Source organism: Rhipicephalus microplus, chromosome 3 (genome assembly GCF_043290135.1).
Source record: "Rhipicephalus microplus isolate Deutch F79 chromosome 3, USDA_Rmic, whole genome shotgun sequence".
Classification (NCBI taxonomy): domain Eukaryota; kingdom Metazoa; phylum Arthropoda; class Arachnida; order Ixodida; family Ixodidae; genus Rhipicephalus; species Rhipicephalus microplus.
Genome location: NC_134702.1, coordinates 285,275,345 through 285,295,191, shown reverse-complemented (window position 1 = coordinate 285,295,191; position 19,847 = coordinate 285,275,345). Strand labels below are relative to the sequence as shown.

Genomic DNA, 19,847 nt, shown 5'->3' with positions numbered 1-19,847 from the left:
GTTAAAACTTGATGATCCGACACAGTGCCGGCGACGATATCGGAGTAATCCGGTCAACGAGAGCACACGTTCGGCGGAGCGTATGCGACGCGCGTCCGCTCACTCCGGCGTTCACCGTGCATCCTCCGTGGAGAGGCGGTCAAAATAGTGATGGTGATCGCGGAAATTCGGGTATTGCATTGAAACAAACTGTGAAAATGCATACGAAATAACATTAGGCCACTTTGAAGTATAGCCGATCGGTTCGAGTTGGGGGGGGGGGGGGGGGTCAGGATTTTGAAAAATTGTCCAATTAATTCGCTAACACAGTCTCCATCATTTTCAGGGTCCCCACTGTACATTATCGTACAAAAAAAAATAAAATACAAGGTGAAAAAGGTGTCAAAACATATCCGAAAAAAAAAAAAGTGATGGCCGGCATTACCACGGCACGCACCAAGTGAAGTCTCTAGGAATCTTCGATTTGGCTTGCACTAGTTCAGAAAAGTGCAGGTGCAGAAAAAGCGGTGCCAAGCGGTGCAGTGAGCGTGCAGCGCCGGTCGAGCAAGTGCAGGTGCAGCCTCAACCACGCCTCGGCACTAGCCGACACTAGCGCGCGACGGCTACAGCCAAAACGAAGGCGTGAGTTGACGTGAGTGCAGGCCGGAGAACACCTTGTAGTGTAAGCCTAAAATAGCCGCCTCCGCCGCCTTGTCCGATCAATACACGGCCGTGATGGCACTTCTTGTGACTGCGATGGAATTGCTGGACTCGAGCAGCGACGACGATTCCGTCAGCGGTGCCGTTTGCAGTGACTGCGACGATGAGTACGACGATGCGTGCATCTTGGTCGCGTGCGCGTTGGTGCGCGACGATGCCAACCGTGTACCCGGGTACGAAAGCATTATCGGCAGGTACCATGAGTATGAATTCAAGCGCCTCTTCAGGCTGTCCAGGGAGACTTTTGATAGTTTCAGGGCCAAGTTCAAGACTTCAGCCTTCTACCCAAGGGCAGTGCAAGGCCGCCAACAAATCAGTGCCGAAAAAACATGCCTCATAGCGCTTGTGTACCTAGGCTCACAAATATCTATGTACGCCATAGGCGACAAATTCGATGTTACCGAGTCGTCTGTTCATGTTTGTGTGACACGGGTCGTTCACTTCTTACACGCTATTAGCGATGAGATAATTTGCTGGCCTAGTAGCGCGGAAGTGACCCGCATAAAGAACGGCTTCCTCGCCAAAAGTAAAGGCAAGGGCCCAAGAAACACCATCGGCTGTATCGATGGATCACACATCGGGATACTCACTCCAAGCGAATCTACGCAGTCTTACTTCAACCGGAAAAAGTGGCCTTCGATAATCCTGCAAGGAATCTGCGACGACAGGAACAAGTTGCTGAACGTGTTTATTGGGTTTCCAGGTTCGGTTCACGACGCCCGTGTCCTGAGGGAGAGCCCCTTCTTTGCACGCGCAATTCAGGAATGTGAAGACAATTATATACTGGGTGACAGTGCATATCCACTGATGCCATGGCTCATGACCCCATTCAAGGACAATGGAAGTTCTTTTCCTACGTGGAAAAAGAGCTTCAATAAACGACACAGTCAACAACGAGTGCTTATTGAGAACACCTTCGGCCTGCTTAAACAGCGTTTTAGGAGGCTCTACCTTGTTGATGCAAAAAGTGTGCAACAGTGCTGCTATATAGTTATGGCTGCGTGTGTGCTACACAACATGTGCAACGATGAAAGGGACTTCCTTGAGGAACTTGCAACGCTTCCCCAAGAAGAAGATGTGGGCAATGATGAAAGTGCAGGAGATTTTGATTGCAGTCTGCCAGGCTACAGTCAGTCTCTGCGAGAGTTCATTGCAAAGGAACAGTGCTAGAAGTTCATCTTTGCTTCGCGATTTATTCAGTGTGCAAATGTTTTGCGAAGTGGGGTGCCGCGTCTAGAAGCAATGTTTTTTTTTAACAAATTAGATGGAGTAGACACTGCTAGTGTTATAAAAGTTTATTGCCCATATTATAACCCGTCCTTATTTGAGAGTACGTCGATCAACCGATCGAATCGCTGCATGCGCTCATCATGCCGCTTTGCCTTTGCCTCTTCCCATTTTTTTCTTTCCTCCAGTTGTTTCACTGCTGCCTCCTCTTGCTTAGCTCTCGAAGCTTGCATTTTTTCTAATGCCTCCAAGAGCGGCGTGACTTGGGACCTACTCTGGCGCTTCCTTTTTGGCGTTGTGCTGCTCCGAACTTTGGATGCTGTGTTGCACTCGACTGGGACTGCTGCATCTTGAGGTGCTTCAGTGATGCTGGTGCTGTTGAAAGTAATTGTACAGGTGCCATGTCATTTCCAGGCTACAGCACAAATTAAGTAATTTTTACTTACTCTGGACTTGCACTAGGCAGGATTGTTTTTCCAGGCTCCAAGAGCAGCCTTGGATTTACACTATGTTCTTTTTCCAAGACTTCTGCCAGCTCTCTGTAATAGACACTATGAGAATCACTGAAGATATGAAGACACAATCGTAACTTACTCTTCATATTCACAGTTCACACGGTGGTGACCTGAAGAATTGTTGTCTTTTTTTGACTTTTTATATGCTCTGTCCAGCGACTTCCATTTGTTTTCCACTTGTGTGGCAGTCACGTTGCACAAGAACTCCGTATTGATGGCCTCAGCCAACTTCTTCCACAGAAGCCTTCTTGTGCTAAACAAAAAAGCAAAGCACAGTTAGTAGGAAAGAAGGAAGCGACGTAACGTGACCCAAGTCTTGCAGTAGCACATGAACCTTTCCTTAGTACTTCATATGTGTAGCTTTCAGGGATAATTGCTAGGGATGTTCGATTATTCGAAAATTTTGGATAATGAATCAAACAGCACTGTATTCGGTTCCTAAGTCGAATCGAATTGCACATATTCTAAGTAACAAATATTCTTTTAATAATCGGCACTGGCGGGAGAACCCCAAAACAACGAAACAGCTACAAGTCATTCTTTCAATCCCTAATGTGACCTGTACGCAGCCCAAGCTTTTGCAAGACTACCTACACTATATTGATTGTCGAATGAATGCGCTTCTGAAAGCTCCATTCTTGCTCAATTTTTACTGCACTTTAGCTGTATCGCATTTATCAGCTCCTGTCTTCGTCTTGTAATAACCAAAGGTGGGAACTACGAGTGCTTGCAGCTTCACGACTAGCAACAGATACAAGTTTTGCGTTTGCGTAAATTGTTCTTGCAGATGTAAATTTCAACGCCCATTGTTATCCGCTTTTAGTGCGCAGGCCATGTTGTGATGACGGGTTGATCTGCTCCGTTACATATTTAGTTGTATCTGCAATGTTTGGTTGTAAATTGTTTTGTTTTTGTGTCCCAATTTTATTTAAAGTGAGGTGACAAAGTCTCACGTTGATAACGCTAGTCAATGCCGTAGTTGAACCTACAATTACAAAATGTTACGAATATTCTAGTTCCTGCTGCATACGAGATTACCTTAGTTTTCGTAATTGTGGTATTTTGAGTAGATTCAAACTGACTGTAATGGCCTTTGTCGAAAGTTTGTGACTATTTGTTTCAAATAAAATGTTCTGTTCTAAGGCTGTTTTGAAAATGGTCTACTTACTATTCAAACAGTATTCAATTACTATTTGTATTCTATTTGGTGCCATTACTATTTGACTCTTACTTGATTAGGTTCCGAAATTCACTATTCACACACTTCTGATAACTGCGAACGTTCTTTTTGTGCGGGAAGCATTATGTTGGAGAAGTTGAACATTGTGTAAATCACTCTTTTGGATCATAAAGCTTCACTAAGGAGACAGCCATATTCTAACCTGTCTTTGCATTGTAAAACATGCAGCTGCGCAACCTTGTTTGCTGACACGACGGCGCAGTCTAGGTTCAAAGATAGGGTAGCACGTGTCAAGAAGCATATCTCTTTTAACAATGAGCTGCACCATCTTGAAAAGTGGCAGTGCGAGAGAAATGCGGACAGACAGTGAAGACACAAGGACTGCAGGGCGAGACTTGCTAGAGATGTGCCTCAGAATAACAACATGCAATTCCCTCTAGTGCAAATTCTCAAGGCAGCACTACACTTGCAACATGGCTTGAGCTTGGAGGTGCTGCACCTTTTCGGCAAGACAGCGGTTGTGCAATGCCCAACACAAAAGCACCGTCGCTGTTTTTGAAGATCACTTGACTTAATGAAACATTACGAATGCCTTCGTTGTGTATATATGTGCGTGACTATACATACTGTTTGTGTGTATATGTAAACGTATATGTCACAGTCAGGCGCATAGCCAAAATTTTTTTTCAGTGGGGGGGGGCAGTAAAATGTAAATTGCTGGCAGTAAAATGTAGGCAACAATAACCATCGCCATTGTGAACTTCATGCGCCCTTATCTTGTTGGTGCTTGCCTAGAGTGAAACGGAATAATAAAAAGCTGCAAATAATTTTGGACATAGGATGACATACCGAAGTGCCCTGGTTTTTCCCACCAAGTCCTTCATTTCCGAGTATTTGGCGATGAAGAACCTTGTTTTTCGGGCGCTCCAAAGCTCTTCCACATCTTCAGCCGACGCGGCTGCTGCTGGAAATGCGGCTAAAGCCCCATCGCTGTCAACGTCGCCGTCGCAGGCAGGAGAAGGCGTCGGCGGTTGTGCCGGAGGGGGGTCATTTTCACGATTCCCTGCCATGAACCGCAACGTAACGCGCTTGCCGTCTGCAAGGGCGAAAACCAAGATTAAAAATACCGACATAGCATAAGCAATGCTACGAGGCTGTTTGCTGACCGACTACGACTCCTGGCCGCTAACCACGTTTTTTGGCAATGCATGCAGCCTGACTTACCTGATGCCTCATAGACGTAACCGTTGGCGTCCGTCATAAATGACCCGTCGGGATTGTGAAGTGCCTTAACTTCCTTTTGAACGCCCTGAACAACTATTTGCAACGTCGTCTGCTCTGGCCTTGGGGGGACGCCCGCCATGCTGCACTACTCTGCACCTGCTTTGGATGGTCTCTTCGTTTTGGCTGCACCGGCTGAACCAGTTCAAAGGGTGCAGCACCTTCGTCCTCGTTTTGCCGGAGCAGCGCGCGCCCTCTGTCGCACCCTCTGCACTGGCTCCCTCGTTTTGTCTAGGTGTAAGCCTAGTTCCTGACGAGTTCTGTACCGGCGTGCACGCACTCCAAAGCAGGTGCAGAGTAGTGCAGCATGGCGGGCGTCCCCCCAAGGCCAGAGCAGACGACGTTGCAAATAGTTGTTCAGGGCGTTCAAAAGGAAGTTAAGGCACTTCACAATCCCGACGGGTCATTTATGACGGACGCCAACGGTTACGTCTATGAGGCATCAGGTAAGTCAGGCTGCATGCATTGCCAAAAAACGTGGTTAGCGGCCAGGAGTCGTAGTCGGTCAGCAAACAGCCTCGTAGCATTGCTTATGCTATGTCGGTATTTTTAATCTTGGTTTTCGCCCTTGCAGACGGCAAGCGCGTTACGTTGCGGTTCATGGCAGGGAATCGTGAAAATGACCCCCCTCCGGCACAACCGCCGACGCCTTCTCCTGCCTGCGACGGCGACGTTGACAGCGATGGGGCTTTAGCCGCATTTCCAGCAGCAGCCGCGTCGGCTGAAGATGTGGAAGAGCTTTGGAGCGCCCGAAAAACAAGGTTCTTCATCGCCAAATACTCGGAAATGAAGGACTTGGTGGGAAAAACCAGGGCACTTCGGTATGTCATCCTATGTCCAAAATTATTTGCAGCTTTTTATTATTCCGTTTCACTCTAGGCAAGCACCAACAAGATAAGGGCGCATGAAGTTCACAATGGCGATGGTTATTGTTGCCTACATTTTACTGCCAGCAATTTACATTTTACTGCCCCCCCCCACTGAAAAAAAATTTTGGCTATGCGCCTGACTGTGACATATACGTTTACATATACACACAAACAGTATGTATAGTCACGCACATATATACACAACGAAGGCATTCGTAATGTTTCATTAAGTCAAGTGATCTTCAAAAACAGCGACGGTGCTTTTGTGTTGGGCATTGCACAACCGCTGTCTTGCCGAAAAGGTGCAGCACCTCCAAGCTCAAGCCATGTTGCAAGTGTAGTGCTGCCTTGAGAATTTGCACTAGAGGGAATTGCATGTTGTTATTCTGAGGCACATCTCTAGCAAGTCTCGCCCTGCAGTCCTTGTGTCTTCACTGTCTGTCCGCATTTCTCTCGCACTGCCACTTTTCAAGATGGTGCAGCTCATTGTTAAAAGAGATATGCTTCTTGACACGTGCTACCCTATCTTTGAACCTAGACTGCGCCGTCGTGTCAGCAAACAAGGTTGCGCAGCTGCATGTTTTACAATGCAAAGACAGGTTAGAATATGGCTGTCTCCTTAGTGAAGCTTTATGATCCAAAAGAGTGATTTACACAATGTTCAACTTCTCCAACATAATGCTTCCCGCACAAAAAGAACGTTCGCAGTTATCAGAAGTGTGTGAATAGTGAATTTCGGAACCTAATCAAGTAAGAGTCAAATAGTAATGGCACCAAATAGAATACAAATAGTAATTGAATACTGTTTGAATAGTAAGTAGACCATTTTCAAAACAGCCTTAGAACAGAACATTTTATTTGAAACAAATAGTCACAAACTTTCGACAAAGGCCATTACAGTCAGTTTGAATCTACTCAAAATACCACAATTACGAAAACTAAGGTAATCTCGTATGCAGCAGGAACTAGAATATTCGTAACATTTTGTAATTGTAGGTTCAACTACGGCATTGACTAGCGTTATCAACGTGAGACTTTGTCACCTCACTTTAAATAAAATTGGGACACAAAAACAAAACAATTTACAACCAAACATTGCAGATACAACTAAATATGTAACGGAGCAGATCAACCCGTCATCACAACATGGCCTGCGCACTAAAAGCGGATAACAATGGGCGTTGAAATTTACATCTGCAAGAACAATTTACGCAAACGCAAAACTTGTATCTGTTGCTAGTCGTGAAGCTGCAAGCACTCGTAGTTCCCACCTTTGGTTATTACAAGACGAAGACAGGAGCTGATAAATGCGATACAGCTAAAGTGCAGTAAAAATTGAGCAAGAATGGAGCTTTCAGAAGCGCATTCATTCGACAATCAATATAGTGTAGGTAGTCTTGCAAAAGCTTGGGCTGCGTACAGGTCACATTAGGGATTGAAAGAATGACTTGTAGCTGTTTCGTTGTTTTGGGGTTCTCCCGCCAGTGCCGATTATTAAAAGAATATTTGTTACTTAGAATATGTGCAATTCGATTCGACTTAGGAACCGAATACAGTGCTGTTTGATTCATTATCCAAAATTTTCGAATAATCGAACATCCCTAGCAATTATCCCTGAAAGCTACACATATGAAGTACTAAGGAAAGGTTCATGTGCTACTGCAAGACTTGGGTCACGTTACGTCGCTTCCTTCTTTCCTACTAACTGTGCTTTGCTTTTTTGTTTAGCACAAGAAGGCTTCTGTGGAAGAAGTTGGCTGAGGCCATCAATACGGAGTTCTTGTGCAACGTGACTGCCACACAAGTGGAAAACAAATGGAAGTCGCTGGACAGAGCATATAAAAAGTCAAAAAAAGACAACAATTCTTCAGGTCACCACCGTGTGAACTGTGAATATGAAGAGTAAGTTACGATTGTGTCTTCATATCTTCAGTGATTCTCATAGTGTCTATTACAGAGAGCTGGCAGAAGTCTTGGAAAAAGAACATAGTGTAAATCCAAGGCTGCTCTTGGAGCCTGGAAAAACAATCCTGCCTAGTGCAAGTCCAGAGTAAGTAAAAATTACTTAATTTGTGCTGTAGCCTGGAAATGACATGGCACCTGTACAATTACTTTCAACAGCACCAGCATCACTGAAGCACCTCAAGATGCAGCAGTCCCAGTCGAGTGCAACACAGCATCCAAAGTTCGGAGCAGCACAACGCCAAAAAGGAAGCGCCAGAGTAGGTCCCAAGTCACGCCGCTCTTGGAGGCATTAGAAAAAATGCAAGCTTCGAGAGCTAAGCAAGAGGAGGCAGCAGTGAAACAACTGGAGGAAAGAAAAAAATGGGAAGAGGCAAAGGCAAAGCGGCATGATGAGCGCATGCAGCGATTCGATCGGTTGATCGACGTACTCTCAAATAAGGACGGGTTATAATATGGGCAATAAACTTTTATAACACTAGCAGTGTCTACTCCATCTAATTTGTTAAAAAAAAACATTGCTTCTAGACGCGGCACCCCACTTCGCAAAACATTTGCACACTGAATAAATCGCGAAGCAAAGATGAACTTCTAGCACTGTTCCTTTGCAATGAACTCTCGCAGAGACTGACTGTAGCCTGGCAGACTGCAATCAAAATCTCCTGCACTTTCATCATTGCCCACATCTTCTTCTTGGGGAAGCGTTGCAAGTTCCTCAAGGAAGTCCCTTTCATCGTTGCACATGTTGTGTAGCACACACGCAGCCATAACTATATAGCAGCACTGTTGCACACTTTTTGCATCAACAAGGTAGAGCCTCCTAAAACGCTGTTTAAGCAGGCCGAAGGTGTTCTCAATAAGCACTCGTTGTTGACTGTGTCGTTTATTGAAGCTCTTTTTCCACGTAGGAAAAGAACTTCCATTGTCCTTGAATGGGGTCATGAGCCATGGCATCAGTGGATATGCACTGTCACCCAGTATATAATTGTCTTCACATTCCTGAATTGCGCGTGCAAAGAAGGGGCTCTCCCTCAGGACACGGGCGTCGTGAACCGAACCTGGAAACCCAATAAACACGTTCAGCAACTTGTTCCTGTCGTCGCAGATTCCTTGCAGGATTATCGAAGGCCACTTTTTCCGGTTGAAGTAAGACTGCGTAGATTCGCTTGGAGTGAGTATCCCGATGTGTGATCCATCGATACAGCCGATGGTGTTTCTTGGGCCCTTGCCTTTACTTTTGGCGAGGAAGCCGTTCTTTATGCGGGTCACTTCCGCGCTACTAGGCCAGCAAATTATCTCATCGCTAATAGCGTGTAAGAAGTGAACGACCCGTGTCACACAAACATGAACAGACGACTCGGTAACATCGAATTTGTCGCCTATGGCGTACATAGATATTTGTGAGCCTAGGTACACAAGCGCTATGAGGCATGTTTTTTCGGCACTGATTTGTTGGCGGCCTTGCACTGCCCTTGGGTAGAAGGCTGAAGTCTTGAACTTGGCCCTGAAACTATCAAAAGTCTCCCTGGACAGCCTGAAGAGGCGCTTGAATTCATACTCATGGTACCTGCCGATAATGCTTTCGTACCCGGGTACACGGTTGGCATCGTCGCGCACCAACGCGCACGCGACCAAGATGCACGCATCGTCGTACTCATCGTCGCAGTCACTGCAAACGGCACCGCTGACGGAATCGTCGTCGCTGCTCGAGTCCAGCAATTCCATCGCAGTCACAAGAAGTGCCATCACGGCCGTGTATTGATCGGACAAGGCGGCGGAGGCGGCTATTTTAGGCTTACACTACAAGGTGTTCTCCGGCCTGCACTCACGTCAACTCACGCCTTCGTTTTGGCTGTAGCCGTCGCGCGCTAGTGTCGGCTAGTGCCGAGGCGTGGTTGAGGCTGCACCTGCACTTGCTCGACCGGCGCTGCACGCTCACTGCACCGCTTGGCACCGCTTTTTCTGCACCTGCACTTTTCTGAACTAGTGCAAGCCAAATCGAAGATTCCTGGAGTGCGTGCACGCCGGTACAGAACTCGTCAGGAACTAGGCTTACACCTAGACAAAACGAGGGAGCCAGTGCAGAGGGTGCGACAGAGGGCGCGCGCTGCTCCGGCAAAACGAGGACGAAGGTGCTGCACCCTTTGAACTGGTTCAGCCGGTGCAGCCAAAACGAAGAGACCACTCTGCCTCGCATAATGTTTTTCTCGGCTGTTTCCACAAATTTCAATCAAACACGCTCGACATCAGCACTGTTTAAAATACTTGGGGGGGGGGGCTGCTACTTATTTATTATAATATATTAAAATTAATACTTTATAAAATAATATATTAATATCATATATTATATTAATAATAATGTCATATCTCTTGTAAACTTGCCTAGCTCTGCACGACTCGTTTTCGTTGGGAGCTGCTGCGCTTCGCTCAAAAGTAACGTAGAAATTTAAAACATTTCTACGTTACTTTTGAGCGTGAATGTACTTATAACTAACCCTACGTAAGTGACGCCGTTATAAATGACAGGTGTTTCACGCTCATTCAGCAGGCAATGCCTTCAAAACAAGGCATAGCCTTCAAAATTAGCAAACGTTAAAATTGCTAGTCCTAAAGGCCAAGTACAAAGACTCTTATTCCTACGTAGGTAGCGCCTCTATAGATGACGGGTGTTTCGCGTTCATCCGGCAGGCAAAAGAAATCGAGGAGGCTAGGCTCAAAAGCATTCGAAGCTGGCGCTGGACGAAATGGCCGCTGTGAGTGTTGTATTGGTGCGTGCGTTGCAATCACGGAGCGTGGTTGCGATCGGAGTGTAGCCTTTCCTTGGACATTAGTTGAATTTTCTAAGTGTAATTTCACTCCCGTCTCTAGAGTTTGTTGTGTTTGGCGTAGTTTAACACTCTGCTATGAGCGCGAGAACTTGAGTGCCCGTGAAATTTGCCGAATTCTGTGAAGCCGGCCTCGCAGACATCAGGGCTTCACGATGCATGGGCCAGCCTTGCCCGACTTCTCTTAGGCGCGTTTAAGAGACACATTATCATTTCACGTGAGTACGTGCCTTCCTTTACCACTCGGCGACCATGCTTTGAGCGTGGCATTATCCAGGCCTGCTTCCGGTCGGTTTTCTTGGTACATGCTTCTAGCGCTACGGACATCACTAATGTTGTTTGATTATGGTTGTGCGCTGCGCCGACAATACACTCTTCCCGTGAAACCAGTGTGCTTCTTGGGTCGGCTGAGTGTGTAGAAATAATGCGCAAAAGGTCATACTCACTTTTAAATGCGCTCAACCGTTACGAAACCGCATGTTCATCCACCATTGAAAGTAACACGGGAATCTTTAGCAGTTATCACTGCTTCTTTCACAGATGTGAAAAATATCGTCTCAAACGTAAGAACCAGTAAATTAATTTTGTATGTTTCCACGATCCTTACCACATCAGTGCCTACGAACTTACAATGACAGCTTTTGATAATTTTCGTCATCGACAGATTGCACGTTATCACATGCCAGAAGCCGCATTGCGTGCAAAACGTTTTGGGGCTTGAGGCACGCATGACCGACTGCAGTGTCGCTGACGTTATTACCAGCAGTGTTATTACCAGCTTTTGCTTTGTCCATTTCGGTTGTGTCATTGAAAACAGTTCCAGGGTCTACAAACACTGAGTACACAAAGATTGGTTCTCACCATCCTTTCTTCAGTTCCGGCTGAAATAAAACCGAAAATCGACACGTACCCTTTTGGAATAGTAACTGCACTGTTGTGGTTTGGGGCCCTCAGACACTGACATCCAAGACTTAGACACGAAAGATTTATTGACTGGATACAATCACGAACACTCTGATTGGCCAAGCACTACAGATATCACGAGAGTTCTAACCCTATGCTTCTAGCCTACACAAGCGGGAGAATCGGTGCGTCCTGATATAAATGTTTGTTGGACGTCACTCACTACCAGGAGGTTGACCACAGACACAGGAAGTGGTAGGATCCGAAGTACTACCGATATGCACGATGACTTCATGTGTCAACGCACGAGCAGATGTGGAACTGCTCGTTCCCGAACACGCAGGCCACGTTGCGCCTGACGTGGCACCGAGGCCATGCCCTCAGCTCCAGGTTGTGACGAACCCGCTTGTATGTGGCTCCGAGACCACGATCTCCCCCGGTTCAACGGCAGGAACAGCGTTGCTATGCTAGGTTGGGACACTTGCTTGTCCTCAGGACATGCCAAGCTCGTCCCCGCTGGCCTGGTACACCAGCTCGGTTCTTTTGGTCCTTGAGGTTGAACAAATGGCTTTTTCTAGCTGCTGCGTCCTCTAGCGCATCGACGTCCACCAGCACACGAGCACCACATTTCTCCTCTTCTATGCGCACGCTGCATCGTCTTTATCATCCCACTCTCGGTTTGCACTTTCAGTTTCGGTTTCACTTTCTATACGTCCATTCTTACCACAGATGCATAAATAAATGCTCAAGGGTACACAGCATCATGTGTACTCGCCTTAAAATAACTGTGCTATACTGGGGTGCAATTCTCGGTGTATCCTCTCTGGGTATCAATTATCCACTTCAGTGGAACACGTTCAGACACTCAAAGAAAATGGCCTGTGGTGATGTCACGGCACTCTTGACTGTATTAACTCACCGAACCGGCCGGCCCGTTCCCATTGAAAGAGAAAGATAGTGGACGAAATGTACTGTAACTGGAAAGTTGAACAAGCTTGACGAGCGTGAACTTGTATACGAACGAGTTCAGGTGTTTGGGGACGATGCTGGGAATGCGCGCTGACCTTTGAGGTGTGTCAGTGTCGTGCGTTAGGTTCGTCACATAGCAAGGCGTGTGACGCGAGGAAGATGGAAACAGTAAGGAAAACAAAAGGGAGTTATATTGGACGAACAAAAAAACAACTATTGCACATACAGTACTATAAGTCGTACACGCACGCAGTTCACACACAAAAGAAAAGAGTAAATAGTCTCACAGTCTGTGCCGTAGCCCGGTGCCTTGAAGTGGGATCCGTCGCGTGCTCGGATGCTGTCATCGATTGGGTGCCAGGTCAGCATACCACTGTAGAGGGCATCACCAGGTCTAGGCGTAGCCGCACACTGTCAGCGACGTCGGATTGGTGGACGTGGTCAGCAGCTCCGGTCTTTCGAGGGCGCTCGCCGTACCGGAGATGTCCACAGGACCACTCGCCGAGAACTCGTGCTTGGCCACGCCGACACGCCGTTCCCCGAGGACGTCAATGGCTCGAGGACAGGAACCCGGCCTTTCGAACCTCGCGCGTAGTTGCGGGTTCGCCCTAGGCTCCCTTGCGTTGTCTTGCCGGCGTCCGAACGGCTTCGTTCTCCGCGAGCGTCTCTTCTTTTTTTTCAATGGGCGCGCTGCAATGCCTCTTCATTCTTCTCATCTTCTAAATGATGTGGTGCTGTCGTCTGCTATGCTCGCATTTTTAAGGTACTACATCACATCACCCCCCACTTATGAAAGTTCTTCCGGTAGAAGAACTTGAGGGCACTGGGGACACGTTGGTTCGCAGTCGGAAACACACACGTAAGCACCACTGCACACTATAGCAGTTCCGAGCCCCGCACACTCGGCACATTCGGTCACAGAAGTACAAACCAGAAAAAAAAATAGAAACAATTCACAGAACTAAAGCGTCATGATACTTGTATCGCGCTGTAAGGTTTACATCTTAAACTAATAATACCACTGAGCATCGATTCTTTATGCAGACGTTGCTCACAGAGTTGGCAAACGGCCCACGTAATCTACGCACTTCCATAAAGATGAGGCTCCACCGTAACACACAGCTGTTCACATGCTTGGCTGACGTGATGTACACAAGCGGTTTGTGATCACTCTGTAGAACGAATGTGCGTCCGAATAAGAAGATATGAAGTTTCCGGACCGAACACGTAAAAGGCAGGGCCGCTCGCTCCACTGTAGAGTAAGCAGCTTCGCATGGTTGCAGTATAGGGCTTGCGTATGAGACTGGGTGCAGTATTCCTTTCGTTGGAATCGAACGCATGGTAGCTCGTCGCTTTCGGTGTCATCCACCCGGCAAACAGCTGATGCGGTGGTGCAGGCAGCGGTTCCTCATACTTTTTCAATAGGTTGATATGGAATATTGTGCTGCTGGTACCGAGATCTATTAAATAATCGACATTATTTCTCTTCTGAAGGACATAAAATGGTCCCTTCCACGTCAGAACCAATTTGTTGGTATCCGATGGAAGCAGAAGCAGAACCTTGTCTCCAGGGGATAATTGACGTGGTCTGGCCTTTTGGTCATAATGCTTCTTTTGTACAATCTTCGCTTTCTGAAGCTCCTCCTTGGCTAAACGGCAGATGTCTTCAAGACGATTCCGCAGTTCGACTACGTACCCGTAGGATGTTTTTACATCATCATCAAGATGATCGGCGGCCCATATTTCTTTCAATATCGCCAGGGGACCTCTGACATAACGGCCGTAGAGCAAGTCGAACGGGGAGAAGCCTAAGCTCGACTGGGGAACTTTGCGATAAGCGAAGAGTAAGGGTGCCAGATACCGGTCCCATTTCTTCGGACACTCCTGACACATTCTTGTTATCATTTGTTTCAGGGTGCCGTTGAACCTCTCTACAAGGCCATTAGCCATGGGATGATATGGGGTTGTTGGCAATTGTTTGAAGGAGAGAAGTCGGCTTAGCTCCTTCATTAAGCGTGACGAGAATGACGTGCCTCTGTCACTGATTGTCTCCCGTGGGACACCTACACGAGAAAACATCTCCGGAAGTGCCTCAGCGACTTTCTTCGTCTCGATGCTCGGCAGTGTTACAGCATCGGGATAACGCGTTGCCATGTCCACCATTGTCAGTACGTACTTGTTTCCGCCCTCTGACATCAGTGATAATGGACCCACTATATCAATGGCTACTCTCTTGAAAGGGGTGTCAATTATAGGAGTGTTGCCAAGAGGTACACGACCAACCAAGTGCTTGGGAATAGTTCTTTGACATATATCACACGATTTAACAAATCGTGTGATGTCTGACTGAACCCCTGGCCAGTAGAACTCTTCGAGTACCTGGTCGGTAGTTCATTTAATTCCCTGATGGCCCGAAAGGATGCCTTCGTGGGCCATTTTTATAACAAATTGTCGGAGGCACCTTGGTACCACGAGCTGATTCACCTGCCTCTTAGAGTGAAGGGTGTACTTGCGATAGAGGATTCCGTCCTTCGTGAAGAACAATATTTTACCAAACCTTGTCTTGACCTCTTTGTTAACGGCTTCGAAGCATTTCCGCAGGCTGCTGTCTTCCTCCTGTTTGGTTTTAAAGTCCTGTGGGCTGATGTCTAAGGGGTTAATAACTGGAGCCGGAAGTAGATGTGGATTTCCTGCCTGTCGGTTTACTGCAGCAACTTTTGTCTTGAAACGTGTTTTCCTTGCAGCCGATATTGAAGTCTTTGCATACAGGGGTCCGTGTGCAGAACCGGATTTTTCTGCGCCAGAATACTCTTCTGCAGTGTTCTGGGTGTAAAGACGGCTCTTCCAATCGTTATCAGAATTGTGAGCATCTCGAACGCCTTTCACGTTTCCCAAGACAACATCATATAAAGGAGTATCCATACAAAGGGCTCGAGTTTTGCCACTGAAGAACGGTGAAAAAATTTCCATGTGTGCTTCAGGCAGCTTCATCAACCGTCCGTCCAGGAGGTAAATCGAGGAAATCTTTCCAGTCAGCTTGCTATCCGCCACAAGAGACCTTTTGACAATGACTGAATCGCATCCGGTATCTCGCAGTACTGTTGCAGGATATCCTTCAAGTACACCTTCGCCCGTGGGCATCAATATTTCCTTCAGCTTGGCTGGGTGCGTTTCTTCCCACTCCAGACTATGAGGAACACAAAGGGAAGCCTGCGACTCTGAATTAATTATCTTGGCACCATCTCTTTGTTGGAAAGAGCATGAGGCCTTCTCAACGCTGTTGGCCCTTTTGGAGCAGTCAGCTGTTTTATGCCCGGTGCGGCGGCATTTTCCACAAAAAGGTGGCTTTGTACCTGGACGCTTCGTGTTGGTCCAGCAATCAGCAGCTCTGTGACCCTTTTTGTTGCAAAGGAAACACTGCGGTCTCTCTTTGTCATCTTGCCGCTCAGACGTTCGTGTTTGACCTGGAGGCTTGCTCAGGATATCGCCTTTACATTTGCCAAGGTTAATCAACCCGTGGGCCTCCAAGTAGTGGTCTGTAGCCTCCGCAAGTTTTTCAGGCTTTCACAGTTTCTTTCTTTAAGAAACACCGCGAGTTTCTCATGGCATTGTGCGAGAAACTGCTCCGAGACAATTTTGTCCCGCACAGCATCGTAGGTCCGGTCTGTCTTGGCCATTTCTGGCCAATGGTCAAAATAACCTAATAGACGCCCGGCAAACTGCGTGCCCGTTTCAGAATTATCTGGTTTTGCTGATCGAAATTTTGTCCGATAGCCTTATTTTGTGAACCTAAAGCGTTGTAGTAGCGTTTTCTTCAACGTTACGTAGTCCGTGGCATGTTCTGGTGCCATCCTACCAACTACACTTAAGGCCTCTCCGGTCACGCGGTCACGCAAAGGCTTAGCGATAGGGCCCATTTGTCTTGCGGCCAGTCTTGACTAGCAGCGACGCGCTCAAATCGCTGTATATATGCGTCCAGTTCATCGCGTTCCTCGTTAAAGGCTGGGATGAGTTTATGCGGACTTTGGTAGCTCTGCGTGGTGCCTACGGGCGCACCCTCGGTAAGCTGCCCAGTAGTTGTGCTACCTGCTGTTGCACCTAACTGATGCAACTTTAACTTGAGCTCAAGAACTTCCTTCTCTGCTTCTAATCTAGCGACTGCCTCTGCCTCGGCTTCTTTCGCGGCATTTCGTTCAGCCAGACGAGCGTCACGTGCCTCTTTTTCGCGTGCGCGTTCTTGGTCCATCCATTCTTTTAGTGCTGAGCCACTTAACCCCAATTCCTTTCCGATCGCCGTCAGCTTATCTGCCTCCATCATCGACCGTCACACACACATATGCGATGTGATACTCTCCTTAGATGTAACAAGAGTAGTCCTGTCGCGGACGCCAGATATGTCGTGCGTTAGGTTCGTCACATAGCAAGGCGTGTGACGCGAGGAAGATGGAGACAGTAAGGAAAACAAAAGGGAGTTATATTGGACGAACAAAAAAACAACTATTGCACATACAGTACTATAAGTCGTACACGCACGCAGTTCACACACAAAAGAAAAGAGTAAATATAAATAGTCTCACAGTCTGTGCCGTAGCCCGGCGCCTTGAAGTGGGATCCGTTGCGTGCTCGGATGCTGTCGTCGATTGGGTGCCAGGTCAGCATACCACTTTAGAGGGCATCACCAGGTCTAGGCGTAGCCGCACACTGTCAGTGACGGATTGGTGGACGTGGTCAGCAGCTCCGGTCTTTCGAGGGCGCTCGCCGTACCAGAGATGTCCACAGGACCACTCACCGAGAACTCGTGCTTGGCCACGCCGACACGCCGTTCCCCGAGGACGTCAATGGCTCGAGGACAGGAACCCGGCCTTTCGAACCTCGCGCGTAGTTGCGGGTTCGCCGTAGGCTCCCTTGCGTCGTCTTGCCGGCGTCCGAACGGCTTCGTTCTCCGCGAGCGTCTCCTCTTCTTTTTTTTTCAATGGGCGCGCTGCAATGCCTCTTCATTCTTCTCATCTTCTAAATGATGTGGTGCTGTCGTCTGCTATGCTCGCATATTTAAGGTACTACATCACAGTCAGGCAGGTGGCTGCATGAAATCCGATTCGAGGGCTAACATGATTACAGTTCATGTATGGCCTCTGAGATGTGTATCCAAAAGCAGATCTCTGGGGTCAGTATTCGATGTGGTGAGACAAAACCAGTCTTTCCCATCTGTGTCAAGAGTTGTGTAAGCTTCATGACGTTGCGGAAGAAGATAGATACGTAGGATATCATGCCCTTGGACCCAATCTAGTGAATACGAATGGAGATGGGTGAAGCACAGAAAGACACAGTACAAATAGAGACAACTGTGCTTTATTACGCAAGGGAACCCATATATTTCCCACTTCTGTGTATGCATGAAAACAGGTGGTTTATCTTTGTTTATCAGTGGCATTCACTCCTCAAAGAAGGGTGAACCTAAGGGCGCACTCTGTAGAGACTGATCTCTCGATCAGAGAGTGAGGCGGCTGGGGACTGTGGCTCACGAGTAGAACACAAAAGTCTGCAGTGAAGAAGATGCATTTCAGTCGTTTCATGACTTGTGAAATTGTGAAACTGCAGATGATGGCCTCTCGTGGGCAGTGTTCCAAGATCACAGAGTTGGCAAACACAAGGCAAAATATATATTGATTTTAACTTCAATAGAGAAGATTGAGGCCCTTTCACTGAATGAGTTCATAGCAATCTTGGTGCTTTCACAGAGTATGCGGGGGCTCACTGCTCAGCTTCCAGCTTGTTATAAATTGCATGCTACATGATGCCAACTGGCAGAAAGCCACACTTGCCATTATGGCTGCAGGTGGTGCTGATCAGGTTTGCATGTACACCCAACGACGAGGGGACGGTCGCTCATTGAGCGCACTGTCGATCTTCGCCAATCCAAGTTGTCTTCTTGTCCACTTTAATTTCTTCACACCTATGTTACAATTACTATAATGCACGTAAAATCAGAGTGTATCTCTTACACTTTCCTTGGCTTTATTATCTGCTGGTTGTCATTAACCTTGTGTCAAAGAAACAAAGCTTCAACTTCCACATGCTAAAATGTGGTGATACACCAGTTAATAATTTTGTTGACCTTCTATCAGTGTATGGCTTTTCAAAGAACATTTCTCTGCCTACTTGCATCAATGCCTCTAGTTGATCTTTGTCGGAGTAATCCAGAGAAAAGTGCTTTAAAAGCAAAAGTGTTTGTCAGTGCAGTGAGTGACCATCTTTCCTTTGTTTCATGCCCAAGTATTCTTTGTTGCCTGTTGTGGCACAGCACTCGACCAAACCTATGCGGATGGTAGCTAAGCTTGCCATAGGAAATTTTTATGAGCACATTGCATTGGTAAATTGCAATGAAATTCCAAATGGTAAAAATTGTGATCCAGACCTATTATACAATATTTTGTTTAAGAAAATTATAGAAATTTATAAAATTTCATTTCCTGTGGCTCAAATTAGAAAGATAACAAGTGAGGACGCACTGTATAACTTATGAGCTTGTTGATATTTATGAGTATTAAAGCCAGAGATAAATATTTTGGGGATTTTTTTAAAAGTACAGAAACCGAAATGCTTAAGCAGTAAAAACAAAGTCAGAAATAAATTAAATGCTGATATAAAGAAATGACGAATTGATTATTACACCAACAAGTTTACTAATATCTTTTATGATCCTAATAAAACGTGGCACACTCCTGAGGGTCCATCGCGGCGTATGAAGAGTAGCCTTCCCCAGGAGTTTAATAAAGCCCTCAGTGCCTCGCACAAGTATTCGATGGGCGTATCTAATTTTCAGAACAATTCAGTCACAAGGTAAAAATAACTTTGTATATTACCACGAGTTTACAGAATACCATTTGTCTTGAGCCCTGTTACCCCCACATAAATTATGTGCAATAATAGAACTTGAAAAAATAGCTCCAATTGTAGTTACAATGGCATTAAAGTAGCACCAATAAATGTAGTTGCACAGTTATTGTGCAACATTATTTGTGACTTGACAAACCTTGTGTTTTCCACAGGCATATTTCCAGGTAGCAAGAAAATAGCCAGGATCGTCGTCCTTTATTAAGGCAGTGCCACTGATTTCATAGGCAATTACAGGCCAATAATGATACTCTCGCTATCGTCTAAAATCATTGTAAAGGCCTTAAATTCTAGATTATCTAGATATCTACAGAAGTATAATTTCAAATCAACACAGCAGTATGGCTTTCAAAGTGGTACATCTGCTGAATTTGCGCTACTTGAAACATGGGATAATATTATTGCCAATATGGAAAATCACCATCACACATTAAGGATTTTCTTATACTTTAAGAAAGCATTCAATACAATCAAGCATGACATACTTTTCTCTAAATTACCTTTTTATATAACCAGAAGTATT

At 46.5% G+C, this 19,847-nt stretch overlaps 2 protein-coding genes across 7 annotated transcripts in view; both read left to right on the top strand.

Annotated features, from left to right (window-relative positions):
• Positions 1–5,016: 5,016 nt before the first annotated feature.
• Positions 5,017–8,193, top strand: LOC142804300 (uncharacterized). Its single transcript, XM_075891076.1, has 4 exons — positions 5,017–5,723; positions 7,500–7,673; positions 7,729–7,821; positions 7,893–8,193. Exons 1-4 carry the CDS (start codon positions 5,440–5,442, stop codon positions 8,185–8,187), a joined length of 846 nt encoding a protein of 281 aa, XP_075747191.1. The 5' UTR covers positions 5,017–5,439; the 3' UTR covers positions 8,188–8,193.
• A 2,147-nt stretch (positions 8,194–10,340) lies between these two features.
• LOC119167658 (WD repeat domain 33) overlaps positions 10,341–19,847 on the top strand; it is a 325,197-nt gene continuing 315,690 nt past the window's right edge. The window contains exon 1 of one of the 6 annotated variants that reach the window (XM_037419187.2): positions 10,341–10,486. The gene's annotated coding sequence lies outside the window, so the exon portion shown is untranslated. Of the gene's footprint in view, positions 10,777–19,847 lie in introns of all 6 variants that reach the window. The other 5 variants (XM_037419193.2, XM_075891074.1, XM_075891073.1 and 2 more) reach the window with 5 other exon arrangements.